We start from the raw sequence: 16939 nt of genomic DNA on the forward strand, positions 1-16939 counted from the left end.
TGTTGTGGCAGAATGGGAGACGATGCGTCCTTGTCTTGGAGGAAGTCCCAGATAAGTTTATTGACTGTCTCAGGCTGATCCTCCTGCACCCAGTGACTGCATTTTGGGATGGTGTGGACAACAACTGGGCCCCTGATGTAGGGACGTATCCCCCCAGACGTCCCTTCGACCAGTATGCTGTCTTCCTCGCCCCAAATCAACATGGTGGTCACTCCTGCATCTTCGTGTTTGTACAGATGGTCACTGTGCGTAACAGAATAAGCACAGGCCAAGGAGACGTTATGATATTATTGATTCCACACTGGTTTTTAAAGGTGCGGTCTGGGATTCAGATCTAATACACTTACTGTCAAATTACATTTAAAAAACTCCAATGCTGGGGAAGAGTTGGTGGGGGGCACTGTGTGTGGCACAACAGGCTACAAGTGCCCCCGACCTGCGGTCATTTCCCGATCCCATCCCATCTCTCTCCCACTTACTTCCTGTCACTCTTCACTGTCCTATCCTAATAAAGCCCGCCCCCATAAAAAAAACTTGTGTTGGGTCGAGCCAGAGCCTTTCTAATGACGAGACACAGCACTCAAAGAATCCTCCATAGAAATGCATGGGTTTAGTTCGTAACACCAATATGACAGTAGTCTCTACACATATTCTGCCCCTTCCTAAATGCCTCTCCATTAACTTGAAAAGGAAAATAGCTGCCTAAAAACTGCCCAAAGTGTGTTGCAAGATGGCTGCCGAGAGGGGGTACTTGCCTATAAGGACTTTGATTGAGCCATGGACTATTCCAGTTCATCAACAGATTTTTTCAGGAGTAAGAATGGGAGGGGTGTAATTTGACTTCCTGTTTAGCTCAAATGTTGCAAGTTTTTGCCAAAATGTGGTGCTCATACAATGAGAGGAAGAGGAATTTCTAACCTGAGGAAAGCACGATAGTAATTGAGAGGAGGAGTGAGACCTCCAGGTTGGGACAGGCGATACAGGTACCCCTCCAGCTGGGCCTCGGTCAGACGTCTATCCCTGTTTCTGATACCGAGGCGGGCACCACACAGCAAATTACGCAGCAACTAGAGCAAAGTGGCATAAGTGAGAAGTTGACACGAGGAGTTCAAGTGATAAAATGTAAACATGAAGTGGTGTTAGAGAGTTATAGGCACTTCAAAAACAGGAACACAAGATGCTATCTCAGACACTAAAGTCCTTCCTCTGGTTAACTCAAATGCAGTTGTGAACAGAGCAGAGATAAAAAATGAAACCACAACAAAATAATGTCATAGAGAGAGAAAGAGAGAGAGAGAGGAGAGAGAGAGAGAGAGAGAGAGAGAGAGAGTAAGACAAGAGAAGAGATGTTAGCTGAATGTTAACATTCACCAGCCTTTGGGGGCAGAGCCTTCTGTGCTGCTGCCCTAGTCTATACAACAAGCTACCCCTCCATATACACACTGCCCCCTCCCTAGGCGTGTTAAAAAACACCTAAACACACCTGTTCTCTGAGGCCTCTGGCCTTGGACCACCCATACCCTACCCATCCCATTCCCTATCCATCCCTTTGTTTGTCAAGCGACCTTGGGTATCCTGAAAGACGCTATATAAATTGAAGCTATTATTATTATTATTATTATTATTATTATTATTATTAACATGGCTGATATACTTTGAAGTCCTCCAGAGAGAGTGCAATCTCTGGTAGTAGTGGCAACTGGAAGAAGCAGGCATGGCCTGAGCGGAGTAGCTGTGAGGGTCGACGCAGCACTGCATCTGTTTAGGAAGAAATTAGCACAGATCACAGGTCATCAGAGGGCCCACCTAACAGGTGACAAAAACAAGATTAAAGTGAAGATTACATGGATCTCACTAGCCACTGCAAACAAATTTCATGAACTTACCTAGCCAAGCAGCTGGGTGGGGCGCGTTCATAATGATCAGGCGTTGCACCATGTCTGGCCTCTCCAGGGCAAAATGCCAGGCTAACATTCCTCCCCAGTCATGGCCCACCAAAACACAGCTTGTGTGACCTGAGGAGAGAGGCTCATCAGCATTTGATATAAAGACGATTAGCATATTAGACTATTGTATAAAAACAGCAGCATTCACTGATGCACTTTTTCTTATTGTACTCTAGCTTTTAAATTGTTTTAAAAAACTTTAAACTGTTTACCATGTTGTATAGTAAGTCGCTTTGGTTAAAAATGCGTCAGCCAAATGTAATGTAATGTAATGTAATAAAGGGTAAGTGTAACTATATAGAGAGGACAACAAAGCCCCTGAGTTCATGAGGAAGACTCAACTGTTGTATGAAAATAAAGTGAGAGATCCGAGCAGATGAAAATGTGAGCACATCTAATGAGGTTTAAAAATAATATTTTTTATAACAGTTATAATATATAACAGTTTATTGTTGCCAACGAAACATCCATTACAAACAGGCTCATACCCAACTCATCGATTGTGTCTCTGATGTCGTACAATAGCTTCTCCAGCGTGTAGTCGTTCAACTGAGAGGGGGCATCAGAGTCTCCACAGCCTCGCAGGTCCAGTGCCACTGTGTGGTACTGCTCACTGAACTCACACAACTGGTAGCGCCATGAGTACCTGAACAACAGCACAGTTTTTACACATGCATTTGCATTTCAGGAAGGGAAACATTTTAAAAGGGTACAGAGGAACAGAGATGAAAGGATGTTTAAAAAACACGTAGTGGCAATCACCAGTTTTCTGGGAATCCGTGGAGGAAAAGCATGAGAGGCCTTCTGTTGTCTCCTTGGGTGACATAGTGGAACCTCAAACCTGAGCTCTGTGATGATGGACAGAGAGACATTTAAAACAGGAGTAATGTTTTGTTTTGCTCATGCCTTCAAAATGAATTTGAGAATCTTGTGGTCACCTAAAAGACACCTAGGTAAATGTAAAAGGCTGCATGGTTTTATCGAAAATTACACATCACCCTGCACCGCAGCAACAGCAGGTTAAGGGGAAGTCTAAAAGTTAACTTTTCAGTTTCATTTCCCCCCTGACACATCTGTGCACAGGAAGCTCAATGAGAAGGTAAGAGATGGGGACTTGTGTTGATGTACTAGATTAGATGTGTTATTTTACAACCCCAAATCAGAAAAAGTTGGGACGTTGTGTAAAATATGGATAAAAACAGAATGTAATAATCTGCAAATCCCTTAAACTCATATTTAGCTGCAAAAAGGACACAGACAACATATCAAACTCGACTGGCTGGGCATCTGCACCGTACGCTGGCGACCCGGGTTCGATTCCCGCCCCGTGGTCCTTTCCGGATCCCACCCCGACTCTCTCTCTCCCACTCACTTCCTGTCGTTCTTCACTGTCCTGGCATAAAAAGGCCAAAAAAATATACAAAAAAATGACTCCAAGTCCATAAAAAAATCCATAACAAGTTTTATTGAACAATTGCAAAACAAAACTTCCTTAATCGGTTTAAAATTTAACAACCCAACTCCAACTCCCCTGCACTCCCTCACTCCTGTTATCATCTGGCTGGTTGATGTTCTGGCAAGAGTTACCATGACAGTTCCTGAGAGTGTCACTGTCGCCTGCACAGTTGCAGCTGACAAACCTCAGAAGGTAGTCCGCTGCAATGGGATCTGGTGTAGGGACTGGGGCATAACCATGTTCTCCTTGTTTCTATCCATACTCAAGAACATCTAGTGATGGACTTTGTAGCAGTAGCCAATCTCTGGTCTGGAGATATGCCCGCAGAGTGCTGTGCCGCAGCTCCTGTAGTCAGAGGTAGTTTCTAAGGCTTGATACTAGTTATGTTGTCCTCATGAGTTTTACATTTTGTTGCTCACCCCTCCACGTTGGACAGTCTTTTTTCGCTCTCTATCTCTCTCTCTCTCTCTCTCTCTCTCTCTCACTACGCACACACACACACATCTATGCACATTAACGCTCTCACAAACACATTCACAACCACACACACACACACATCTATGCACATTGACTCTTTCACAAACACATTCACAACCCCACACACATACACACACACATCTGCACATTGACTCTCTCATAAAAACATTCACAACCACCCACACCACACAAACACATATGCACACACTTACAAATAAAGTTCACACCTTCACCGATACTGTCTCTCTGTAGTGGCAAAAGTATCTGTGATTATAGTACTAGAGTGTCTCTGTTCTTTTCTGCCTTTCTTTGTGTGTGTGTGTGGTCAAATATACGTAGTGTGTGTGTGTGTGTGTGTGTGTGAAAGAGAGAGAGTTCAATGGGAGGGTGGATGGTGAGCAACAAAATGTAAAACTCATGAGGACAAAGTTAATATCTTTGTAAATATTTTATTATCTTTTCATGGGAAAACACTGAAGAAATGACACTTTGCTACAATGTAAAGTAGTGAGTGTACAGCTTTTGCAACAGTACACATTTGTTGTCCCCTCAAAATAACTCAACACACAGCCATTAATGTCTAAACCGCTGGTAACAAAAGTGAGTATGCCCCTAAGTGAAAATATCCAAATTGTGCCCAAAGTGTCAATATTTTGTGTGGCCACCATTATTTTCCAGCACTGCCTTAACCCTCTTGGGCATGCAGTTCACCAGAGCTTCACAGGTTGCCACTGGAATCCTCTTCCACTCCTCCATGATGACATCACGGAGCTGGTGGATGTTCGAGACGTTGCGCTCCTCCACCTTCCATTTAAGGATGCCCCACAGATGCTCAATAGAGTTTAGGTCTAGAGACATGCTTGGCCAGTCCATCACCTTTACCCTCAGCTTCTTTAGTGAGACAGTGGTCGTCTTGGAGGTGTGTTTGGTGTCGTTACCATGTTGGAATACTGCCCTGCGGCCAAGTTTACGAAGGGAGGGGATCGTCCTCTGCTTCAGTATGTCACAGTACATGTTGGCCTTCATGGTTCCCTCAATGAACTGTAGCTCCCCAGTGCAGCACTCATGCAGCCCCAGACCATGACACTCCCACCACCATGCTTGGTGCATCATCTGTAGAAGAGGCTTCCTTCTGGGACGGCCAATTTGATGCAGCATGCCGCGTATGGTCTGAGCACTGACAGGCTGACCCCCCCACCCCTTCAATCTCTGCAGCAATGCTAACAGCACTCATAAGTCTATTTTCCAAAGACATTCTCTGGATATGACGTTGAGCATGTGCACTCAACTTCTTTGGTCGACTATGGTCGAGTCAAGTCAAGTCAAGTCAAGTCAAGTCAAGTCAGTGTTGTCCCATGAAAAGATATAATAGTTTTTGTTTTTCAGTTTTGTGAGATACTATATAACTTGTATCAAGCTTAAGAAACTGCCTGAGAAACAACAAAGGTTTTTCAAGTAAGGAAAAGCATGGTTTAGGCTACAAAGGCTAAAAGTAAAGTAAAATAACTAATCTTACTTGCAAAATGTTTTGCATAAAGGGATGTCATTAAGTATAAACTGCTCACAATGTAGACTGTGGCAATGTGGTTATCACAGAACAAATACCTCTTTTATTCTTACTATTCTTTCTATACCCTACACTCTTTTATTTCTTAAAGCAAATAAATGTATGTATATGAAGAGCCTTTCATTAACAAACTAGATAGTTAGGCCTATTCAAATATATAATGTCCCACCTTGATTAGAACTTTGTTATGGGAGAACAGTTTTTACATTGTGTTACATTGAATATCGGCCAGTATATCGGTTACTGAAAAACTCAAATATTTAAATCGGTATCGGCCATCAAAATCCCATATTGGTCAGGCTCTTGAGGAGATGGAGACAAATTGACATATACACACACGCATGCGCGCACATACACACACACATCCACACGCATGCACACACTCAGTCACAGGCACGCACATACAACACAAAAGTTGTAAGAGTAGGGTATGGAGTTAGCCTGACGAGCCAGACCCACAGTAGGGTGCGTCGAGATTTCTAGGCTAGGATGGACTAGATGGAGACAAATTGACGTGATTTATTTTCGCGGAGAGGATGTACAGGACTGAGCGGCGGTCATATTTTGTACCACTATGCGGTACATCTAGTATTATTAAAACATTCAGAGAATCCAGAGAAATCTTTGCAGACAAGGGAAAGAGCTGAAAAAGAAATTGGATGGCCATGGTCTTTTGGACCTCAGATGGCACTGCATTAAAACCAGACCTGTTTCCAGACCTGTCATTGTATGGGCTCAAGAAAACCTCTGATAACCATTGTCTATGTGGACAGTTTGATAGTTTGGTACCATTCTTTTTGGAAATCATGGACTCTGGGCTAACAAGAAGAGGGCCTATCCAAGTATCCAACCTATCCAACTTGTTTTAGTGCTCAGTTTGAAACCCAACATCTATGACAGTGTGGAGGAGCATTAGTGCCTATGGGCATCTTGCACATTTGGCAAAGCACAAGCAATTCTGAATGAGGTTTTGTAGCCTAGAAATCTAGACGCGCCCCTAGCGGCAGCAAATTAGTCTAGCAACTCTCCGTTGGCTTGTGAGCTCCAGAAATCGAAACTTAATCAGGACATTGAAATCGTGTATAGAGTTGTTTGGTGGGCTTAACATAATGATTGATGGCAGAGTTGCAACGGTTTGGCTTGAATTCCCTGCTACTTGAAAACAAATATCCTATTGCGTCCTATTGCGTGCAGAGGGAATTTGAAAGACAACTGATTATCCCGCCCCTCGGACTGAGCACTGCGAACGGTGAGTGCCCAGACCCTACATTTTAATGTGAGTCTGGCTCGCCAGGCTACAGGTTTTGGCCAACATACTGTATACTGCCATCCAGGCAATGTCTTTTCCAGGGAAGACCTTGAATATTTCAGGAAAACATTATTTCTCCATAGAGGAAGAGCCCAGGTGCTAAAATGGCCTGTCCGCAGTCCAGATTTGTCAAATTAGGGACATGGAATGAAAAACATGACTAAGAATACCCCATAATATTGAGCGACTGAAATCCTGTATTGAGGAGTAATGGGACAACATTTCATTCTAAAAACTCTAGCAACTGGTCTCCTCCTCTCACTCAACTGGTTCCTAAACATTTACAGAATTTTGTTAAATGAAGAGGTGAAGCAGCACAGTGGTGAACATTCCCTTCCCTGTCCCAACTTTTTTTGAAACATGTTCCATGCATCAAATTCAAAATGAATATATATTTGCATGAAATAGTCCAAATTTTCATTTTCAACATTTGATAAGGTGTCTATGTCCTTTTTGCTGCCAAATATGGGTTTACGAGACTTGTATTTTATCACATTCTATTTGCATTTCACACAACGTCCCAACTTTTTCTGATTTGGGGTTGAGATGTGTGATACTGGTGCTTAAAGGTGCGGTCTGCAATTGTAACTAAATATACTTTTGTCAAGTTCAGTAATGCTCTTCACGGTCCTCTTGCTGTATGGCCTGTATTTAAAAAGTAATACACAATCCTGGCCTCTAGTGGAGAACCAGTCAATGCACTCTAAAAAATGCTGGGTTATTTTCTCAACCCAAACTGTTGGGTCATTGTGTGGGGTTGTTTTTACTCATGTTGGGTTATTTTTTGCAACCCAGCTTGTTGGGTTGATAGTTTAGGATAGCGCCCCTCCTCTCGAGAAGCCTCTTGCCTGTCCCCCAAACAAAAATGACACCCTGTGTGGAGCTTCTCTGGGAATACTGAAGGGAGCTGTGAGCTACCTCTCTGATGTTTTTCCATTTGGTCCTTGGTTAAAATATAATGTAGGCCTATGTTGTTTTGGACAAAAGCTTCTACATTTAAATATAAACCAACAAACGCGACTTCCAATCACCACTGCACCTTTAACCAAAATATTACCAAGAATAACATAGCTTAAAAAATAGGTGTAAGAGCATTTTTTACACATCTGTGATGGTTTGTTAAATGCCCTGTGAAGCCAATGCTGTAAGATGTGGTGATAAGTGGAAACAAACAGGTCATGAAGAGTGTCCAATCCAAAGGAGAGAAGGTTAGAGACAGGTTAAAATTAGAAACAAAACTCACACTGACCAGATAGCCGGACATTACCTCTAACCTTTACTCCATTTTCAGTGTATTTGACCTATTAGCACACATTTTGAGGTGTCAGCCTATTTGTTTTCAAGGACTTAAAGCATAAGCAAAAGTATTTATCTTTCCCTCTTATTAGATTATCTCCCATATCCTTTCATTAACTGGTCCCCTTGATCACACAACAATAGAATAGGTGATTCACAGGTTAGGCTATGACTCACACTTTAGACATTCCCTGTCATTAGGCCTATAGGCTACTGATTGGGTCTGGAGATGTTTTCATAATGCTTTTGTGGTAAATATATTAGGCTAATCTTCTTAAGCCTTTTATCGTCACTGTGTGTTTAAATCGGATCTTTCTCTCACTTTAAGTTTAACAATAATTTCCTTTTAGCTTCTGTCTCTAGCCAATTTTAGGCTACATAAACCAAATGATTAACAAACTAGGGTGACCACCCGTCCCGCGTAGCGCGTGCGCGCACAGCGTTTGAAGCCATATTCATGCGTCCCGCAAATTGAGACTGTGTCACGCATAATCAATGCTTGCTCAAAAAAAAATTGGTCGCTCTATCTCCTGCAGCCGGTTGCACGTAAGTTCCATCTTAGCTCAGTTCTAACGTAAACTGGCACGTTGAAGTTTACGAGCTACTAAAATGTATCGGGTTGCACCAAATTGAATAGTTTCAACGTAACACCAGAGAATCCGTAGACGGGCTCTGGTAACACAAGTTATGACTTAAATTAGGCCTACACCCCCCTCTCCCTAGGTGTAAGGTCCGTCGTAGGTAATTTGGTAACATGGTTTTCTCATTTAAATTGTGGGGATGTTAAATTCAACAAAGTATAGGCTTAAGTCGAGAAGAGTTACATACGCGACCAATTACACACATTTAATTTAGCTACTTGAGCAGTGTTTGAATGATGTTTAAGGACCTACAAATAGGCTACCAAACATCTACCTGTTCTATCTATCATTACCAAATCAAAGCATACATTTCATTGCTGTGGATTGATGTTATCAGAGATTTCATTAGCCATAGGCCTACTTGAAAGAGGTTTAACCTTACCTTCACTAACGTTAACGTTATACTGCGGTAGCCTACGTTAGGCCAAGTGGTGGCTGAAATGTTAGGCTACCCAGAACACTGAACAGTTTTTTCCCCCTGCGCCTGCCTTTACTAACATGCAAGTTCACCATCCTTCCTCCCCCTTATCGTTTTTTTACAGCTCCTTCTATACATTATAATTTAGGCTATTTAAAGTGAATAAATTGTAATGAGAAATAAATCAAATGAAATAGGTCTAGCTAAAGTAAATTGGAAGTGGAAGTGCATCTGTCAATTCACTGAATGTTCAAAGTATTATGAATCTTTATTTAGAAAAAAAATACACATTGGTTGGCCTATTCATGATACATCAGCAATTACACATGTTTAGGGGAGGGCATTATTAATATACCTTGTACGATGGATATGTGCTAGAAATGGGTAAACCACTATCAGTGAGTCTGCCCGTGAGGTGGGGGCACCGCCGCGCCAGGCAGTGTCCCACAATGTCCCTCAGAAACATACCCCTTGTCCCCCCTTGGGATTATTAGCAGGTGGTCACCCTATAACAGCACAAATTGGGTTCTACGTTGCTGTGTGTCAAATAGAGAGCATGCAAAGTGTAGCCTATTCTTACCCTGCCCCAAAGGAAGCCGTGTTTTCCAAGCCGGACATCCCTGAGACAAGCGGGCGGTTCCTGACGGACAGTCCACTGAAAGATTCTGGAAGGGTTTCGGAAAGCTCTCCAGGTAAATCGCATGAAAAGCAGCATGCCAGTGATACATGCTGTGCCATAAACGAGGCCCCAATATAGTAGGCTCAACAACCGTAGGGACAGACGTGTTGGAATCAAAAAAAGCTTGTAGAGATTGGCCATTGCTGACAAGTTGTGGAGTTAAAGCCAGAGAAGACTTATGGGGTCGTATAGATGATCCATTCTGTGGAAAATACTGTATGCCAAAACTCAGATAAAAGCAGTTGAAAGTCGGTCGTCGTAGCCCACTTGAGTTGTAAAAAACTAACGGAATCCACTGTAGACCGTAGGCCTATAGTCATGCCACTAACCTTTGCAAGGACTCTGGCTGGACAGTTGGACGTGGACAGATCAAGGACAAAATCATTTCACAGACTTGGCGGATGGCCATGTGTTAGATTTCGAGAAGAGTCGATTGCATTTTGCATTCATCAATTTAAAAGGCGAATATTAACAAATAGGCTATGTAAAGCTTTATCCGCTTTATTTAGGACCGCTTTATTTACTGGTCCTATCAAATTCTTTATGAGACCTGCTGCACCTGCTCTATAAAAGCATTTGCAATGTTTTGCCACCTGGTGTCACCATAGGGATACTTTTTTCTATGACTACGTAATTATAGTGTTTAAAGGGCAGTTATCATTTACTACAAAATGACCGATTGTGGATATTTGATAGCTCAGAGTAGGTTACAGGAGTTTTTGGATAGGCTATGTTTGGCTAAGGTCCAAAAGACTTGACATAGGCCTAGGCTAGTATTTAGGCCTATACTTTTATAGGTAATTGTGTTAAGTTCCCTGCGATGTTCAAATACAATGACTAATTCCGTAGTATTTTGATTATTCTACTTTCAAAAATAATACTGCTTTCTGTCATAAGGGCCATAATATTTCTATTGTGTTTTAGATTGACATTTCAGTGTGTTGTTACGTGCTTTGCGTTTCGTCTGCGCATGACGTCATCGACGTCGAGAGGTGTTTGTTCTGGATTCTGGGAAAGAAAGAGCCCGCGCGCCTTGACAACCGAATAAATAAGGTAACCAAATGTGATTCTGCATCATTAGACCACTATTGTCATATAATAGGACAATATTGTATCTGTGGTGTCGTTAATTGCCCCATAGTTGGTGCGTCAGACAGAATTGAAGTCGCCGTCTCGTGTGCGCTGCGCTAACAGGGGAACGAGGAGTCTTGAACGGCCTGTCGCTGTTGCACCGACAGTAGCTAGTGGTTAGCAATGTGCACTGATCATTTTACATTGCATAGGAATGTATCTTGTCACCACAACCACGTCATTCCAATCTGACCTCGGGAAATCATACTTAAAGTTTAGTGCATGTTAATTCTACACTGCCGTCATTGAGGTTATTTAAACAGTTAGCAACTATATAGCATGTTGTTTATTAGCAGCCATAGGCCATCTTCTTGCTTGCTAGCTTGGCATGTTCGTTAGCTTTTGGGATAGCTGCGTTTTCCTTTGAGCGTAGATGATAATTTGATAGATTGAGTGGTGTGTACGTAATTTCATATTTTCATTTCTGGAATACAGAGGAATTCTACACATAATTCCGGACATTTACTACATGGTGCGGAAAACTTACTTGAATTGTGTACATAACGGCGTTGGGCTCTGTTATTATCACAACACATAACGTTTACGTAGGGTTTGTGTTTTTTCGCTGCTTTGGTATAACTAACATGACTCTTATCTCCGTCCTTCAATGCTTAAATGTGAACGATATCATTCTTGTTAAGGCGAACTCGTAAGCATGCTTGTGCATCATACTTACAAAATGACGTAGCTAGCTAGCTACCAAATACAGTTTAGCTGTACCGCCAGCTCTCTAGCTTGTCGGTTAGCAAGGTATAGCTATGTCGAAGTGTGCAAATGGGGTAGGTTCATGAACATTAAGTTCATGATAGCGGCTGTTGTTTTCATTGTGTGGGACTGGCATGCCTTTTTCCAGTAATTTGCGGTGTGGTCAAACATTATTAATAAAGTGAAATGGTCGTCTGTGTTGTTTGGATTTCAAAATAAGGACTCGGAGCAGCCTGCAGTCGCCATTTTGTGCGCTCCCAGGAGAATGGGAGAAACGTTTGCGTTATGTTGAAAACCACGGCAAGCACACAAGAATACTATGGCAGATTTGTTGTGTGATGTCTCAGTTACATGTTATATACAACTAGTGATGCACAGATGCACACCAGCTCGTCATGTAGTGTTTGCTCGCTTCTGTTTGACAGATAGTTCTGCTAACCTGCTAACCAGCTAGTATGAGGTGTTGGAATCTTGCTTTCGGTTTGGAGAGGAGTCCCGTGGTTATAAGCGCACTTCAGTGTTACAACAACAAAATATACTCTGTAATGTTGTATTAATGATAGCCGTTGTAATATTTATTCTTCAATGTTGTCACAGACTGATGTCATTGTGTTACGTTAACGTGAAAAGACCTTTGGACACAGGTCACATGGAGGATGTCGCATACAGAGGTCTCGTACGTTCTTTATCATAAGCTAGTAAATGTTACCACCGGTCATGAACATCGCTCCATCCAGTTGACACGTTTAAATTCGTTGCATTTAGCCTCTTTAATCCTAGTATTTTTCCAGTATTTGAGATTATATCTATAGATGTTTAATGTCGATGAAACAACGATGTCATGGGATCTATCTTATTGCAATATTTTTTTTCTCGGTAGTATTGGTCACAGTCGACAGTGGTAGCTGACTTGCAAAGCGGTGTTTGTGTATGTCAGGGTTTAAATAAGTTGAGTTGCTCTGTGTCAATATGTCTGTGTACTTGTCATGCCTGTGTGCAGACACGAATGTTAACTGTCATACACTGACATTGGAAGCCGGTCGCAGGGAAACTAGGTCTTGTTGGGCAAACTGATGGTTATCTTGCAGATATACTCTGCAATTGCATTTAGCTGGGTGAAGTGTCATTGATTGTCATTCTCATACAGGTGGAGATATGCCTTATATTTTGCACTTAGCCTTTGAGGTGTATCTAGTGTCTTGAGTTTTAGGAAAGGTCTGTGGAATTACCATAGTACATCAGTTTCAAGTTTGTCATCTTGTGGCGACTTCATCAGTTTGCACTAGATTAACCCTGAAATATGTTATCTTCATTCAGTGCAAAATGATTAGACTTCAGTAGTACTTAGGTGAGGCAACTTATAATACTCGCTTTATCTTTTGAATCGTGGCGAGTTAGAACTTCTGGAAGTAAACAGACCTATAGTCATGACATCATGACAGAAAGAAAGAAAAATACTCTCAAGAAAGTCATGTTATCTGACACATCATTTGTCATGTCCTGACAGGAGGGGTGGAGGGAAGATGCCAACAGGCAGCAGTAGGAGTGTCAGGGTTGTGTGAGGGGAAGAGTACGGGAAGCACTCACTCCTTTGAACAGCCAGCTGCTGGACCACCCCCCAAGTCAACAAATGGAGGGTGTGATGTGGCCAAGCCTGGCAGCGCACAGCTGAATCAAGTCTCTCTGGCAGACGCCACCGTCACGCTCACAGTGAGGGACTGTGGTGCCCTTAAACAAATACAATATCTTACTTTTGAACCTGTAAAGAAGAATGTAGTGAACAAAGGACAGGAAGGAATTAGTGTCTGAAGCAAGGGAATAGGATGTTGTTTTGGATGGATGTGATGGGGAAGAGATAGACTCTGTGTGTATGTGTAGCTCATGAGCATCAGCTCTGTTCTATGTGAGGGATTGTGGGGATTGTGAGCGCTGCAGAGCAAAGTACGTCTGGATAGTGGCGTAATGTTGGGCGAGAGGGTTCAGGTTGAGTGCAAAAGGTTACAAGGCCACTGAGACCTTTGGCTCTGACATCACAGACCTGTGTTCAGCTGAATAAGGCAGTTGTTTATTTTCCCTGTAATAGACCTCTGTCTAAAGGATTAGTTGGATTGTTTTCTGTCAAGATGTGTGTGGTTTACTAGAAGCTGAACACAGTAAGGAGAGTATTTTGTGTGTTTATCTGATCAGGGCTAAAAGAGCTCAGGCTGTATTCCTTCCTTAAAACACCTCTGGCTCGCTCCAGTCGAGTAACCATGGTAACTCCATCTTTGGCCTAATTGTAAGCATAACCTCTGAACGTGTACGGTTGGGGGATATTGGAGAGGAGGGACAGAGAGGTGCATTTTGTGTGTGTGTGGGGGGGAGAGATTAATAAAAGCATTAGTGATGATTTTGTATCCAAGGAAAGTAATACTGTGATTAATGTCACAGCAGTTGAAATTGAGTCCAATCAGCAGCAACACGGCTCTGTGGCACTATGATGTTGAATACTTGCAGCTTCCTTTTTTAAAATAAAAAATGGCAGTTCAATACATTACCCCAGGCCTTTCGCCTCCTTGCTTTTCTGCCTTGGAATTTCCTGTTGACAGCAGCCAGCCAGAGATCTGGAGTGGCTGGGCTTTGTGCTTACCATTGGACTGTGGTTGTATATGGACGGGTAGGGGTGTTCTACCGCCTTGTTTGTAAAAACACCTGAAGCCTCTCTCCCTCTCCTCCTACCCCCCACCTCTACAGGACGCTGTGAGCTTCAGACACCTGGGAAGACCGCGCTTTCCATCACACCTGTGTCGTTCTTCTGGACTTCTGAGACACGGCCGCCTCTCTTTTGAGTGGTGCCTGGGAAGATGACCGCTCTCAGATAAGAGACTCTACACGGAAGAGTTAAACATGTGAGTCACACTGAGCAAACACATGATGACTTGTGATGTCCACAGCATCTTTATTGTCGACTGACTAAAAATGCTGAACAGTGTCAACTACTGATGCTCATTGTCACAATGAGAGAGATCCGTTTGCAGTCAGTAATTATGTGGAAAGCACCAGCAGGGAGGCCAGTCCCAGGTCATGGAAACCCAGAGGTGGACAATTTGGCTTCAGAGAGTAAAAGTCCTACCATATATTTGTTCAGACCAATCACTTAACCAGCTGATCTAAATAAGCACTCTACAGCCAGGTAGATGTGCTAATTAGCGATATTGCCTGTGTTAAGTGCACAGGCAAGAACGATGACTTTTACTTTCGGAAGTCGGAGTTATCCGCCTCTGTGAAAACCCGAAGGAGGATGCATTAAATATTCACGAAATGCCACAAAGTCGCAGTCATTTCTGTGCATCGATGGCTGGATATCCATAATGTTTCTCACAAGAGTAGAACAATATTTTGCTAGAAACGCCTTGTCACATGAAGTCTTAGTTCGTTCCCTCTCATTGAGCATCCCACTGAGGGTTTTAATTTACTCTACAGTTATGATTACTGCTGCCATTTCTCCTCATAGTGGAACGGTGTAACAGTCTTGTGGTTATACTGTGACTGTGGTCTGTTGAGTCGTCAGGGTCTGCTGGGGGTTGGGCTGCTCTCTCTGGGTCACTGCATGGCCGTGGTGATGAATGAGGGCATCAGGTGACAACGGCGGAGGCTGCAGTAGCGGCAATAGATGTGGCGGTAGCAGAAGCTTCTTCCCCTCTGGGCAGGGAGGAGAGGGCATCTGCTCCTCTGCTACTGCAGGGAACCAGCCGTGTCACATGGGGACACCGCGTCACCTGCCCACTCGACAGATGGGAGGAGACGCTTCTCTGGCTAGGATTTTACAATGATTTTGAGAGCACTTAATGTAGTCCCTTATGCAATTTTTTTATATAAATCTGCTGTACCTCTTTTTGAATCCACCTGCACCAGTACCAACCACAGTCCTTCCCCCAGACCCCTTGCCTGGATTTCTGTCTCTCTTTCTCTCTCCCTCCATATCTCTCTCTCTCACACACACACACACTCCCCCAGCGGATGTCCCTGAAGTGCCGCGTCCCTGTTGGCTGGGGCTGCTGAGTGCTGGGATGATTAATGGCCTCTGAAGCCTGAAGGCGTCCCCCTCTGTCCCTCTCTGGTGCCCCCCACATCAAGCTGTCTGACAGGAACAGCTCCACCCTGATCACCCAACACACACAGAGTGCTCCCCACAACAGTGAGTGGCATTGCTGTCGTCTCCGCCGCTCCTTGTATTGTGTCACTCGCAGCTGCTGTATTGTCTCTGGGTGCACTGCATATGGCACGTGCACGGGGTGGAGGACCAGCTAGGCTCCTGTGTGTGTGTGTGCCTGTGTGTGTGCCTTGTGTGTGTGCGCGCGCCTGTGTGTGTGCCTTGTGTGTGTGTGCGTGCTACAGAAAGGCTCCTGACGGCGTCTGTGAAATCAGATCCGCTCCGATCTGCTTGGCGACACAAAGCTGTGTGTGGATCAGCGCTGTCCCCCTGTTCCCTCCCGGAGCCTGCTGACATCAGCCTACACTCCGAGACGGGACCATTGAACTGGGTGTGTGTGGGCGTGTAATCCCCATAGGCGCTCAGCTTTGCGGTAGCCTGTGATCATGTTTGGGATGGTTATGATGAATGCACTCTCCATCGGGGGGACTGGCTGTACAGTTGAGGTCAGTGTCATGACCCAAGTGTGATGGGGACTGGACATCAGCTTTCCAACCGGGTCTGATTTTTCTACGATATCTAGGAGGCTGTCTGTTGTTGGTGTTCTTGTCGAGACTTGCAGCTAAAGCAAGAAATAGAAGTGAAAATAAAAACGGACAGGTTGAACGTAAGGTTTAAAACAGCTCGCACACCCTTTTCGGATCATGCCCATGTGTTGGTGTTCCACTCACACATTCACACTTTCATTAGCACCATCACAGCATAGTGCATGCTGGCAACGTCAGGTGAGGTTGCTGATGCTAAAGTTGAAAATAAACATTTACACAGGGGAGCTATTAAAAGCACCACTTCCCAGATAATCACAGTGTAAGTGGCAGTCAGTTGCAGGCTTAGAAAGGGTCCATTTCTTTGTGTGTTCTAGGGTATGCGGTTGTTAGTGTTAGGGATGGAGAGTAGTAGGATGGGCTCCTATAGCTCGGCCTGTGTTTATCATTTGACGCTTTTGTTACGCTCCTGATGAGTCACACTTGAAAGGCCCGCTGTTGTGACTGGATTGGATGGAAAATCCCTGCCCATTCATGGCTCTTGATTTTGAGGGTAAAAGGTCAGGAGGTCACATTTCCCGCAGCCGTGGATGATGAGCACTCAAGCACGTGTGTGTGTGTGTGTGTGTGTGTGTTC

The 16939-nt window shown here is 43.7% G+C and overlaps 2 protein-coding genes across 2 annotated transcripts in view; one reads left to right on the plus strand and one right to left on the minus strand.

The window, feature by feature from the left end:
• Positions 1-1016: 1016 nt before the first annotated feature.
• LOC125295554 (epoxide hydrolase 3) lies at positions 1017-10042 on the minus strand (the record flags this gene model as incomplete). Its single annotated transcript, XM_048244869.1, has 6 exons — positions 9691-10042; positions 2709-2794; positions 2435-2592; positions 1887-2015; positions 1655-1758; positions 1017-1067 (listed from the first exon to the last, which is right to left on the minus strand). Coding segments are annotated over exons 1-6 (768 nt in total), but the record flags the coding sequence as incomplete, so codon positions are not given.
• A 785-nt stretch (positions 10043-10827) lies between these two features.
• The window catches only part of brd4 (bromodomain containing 4), a 34903-nt gene continuing 28791 nt past the window's right edge, over positions 10828-16939 (plus strand). The window contains 3 exon segments of the mRNA XM_048245092.1: positions 10828-10842; positions 13133-13335; positions 14359-14513. The gene's annotated coding sequence lies outside the window, so the exon portion shown is untranslated.

The sequence above is a fragment of the Alosa alosa genome, chromosome 6 (genome assembly GCF_017589495.1).
Source record: "Alosa alosa isolate M-15738 ecotype Scorff River chromosome 6, AALO_Geno_1.1, whole genome shotgun sequence".
Lineage (NCBI taxonomy): Eukaryota > Metazoa > Chordata > Actinopteri > Clupeiformes > Clupeidae > Alosa > Alosa alosa.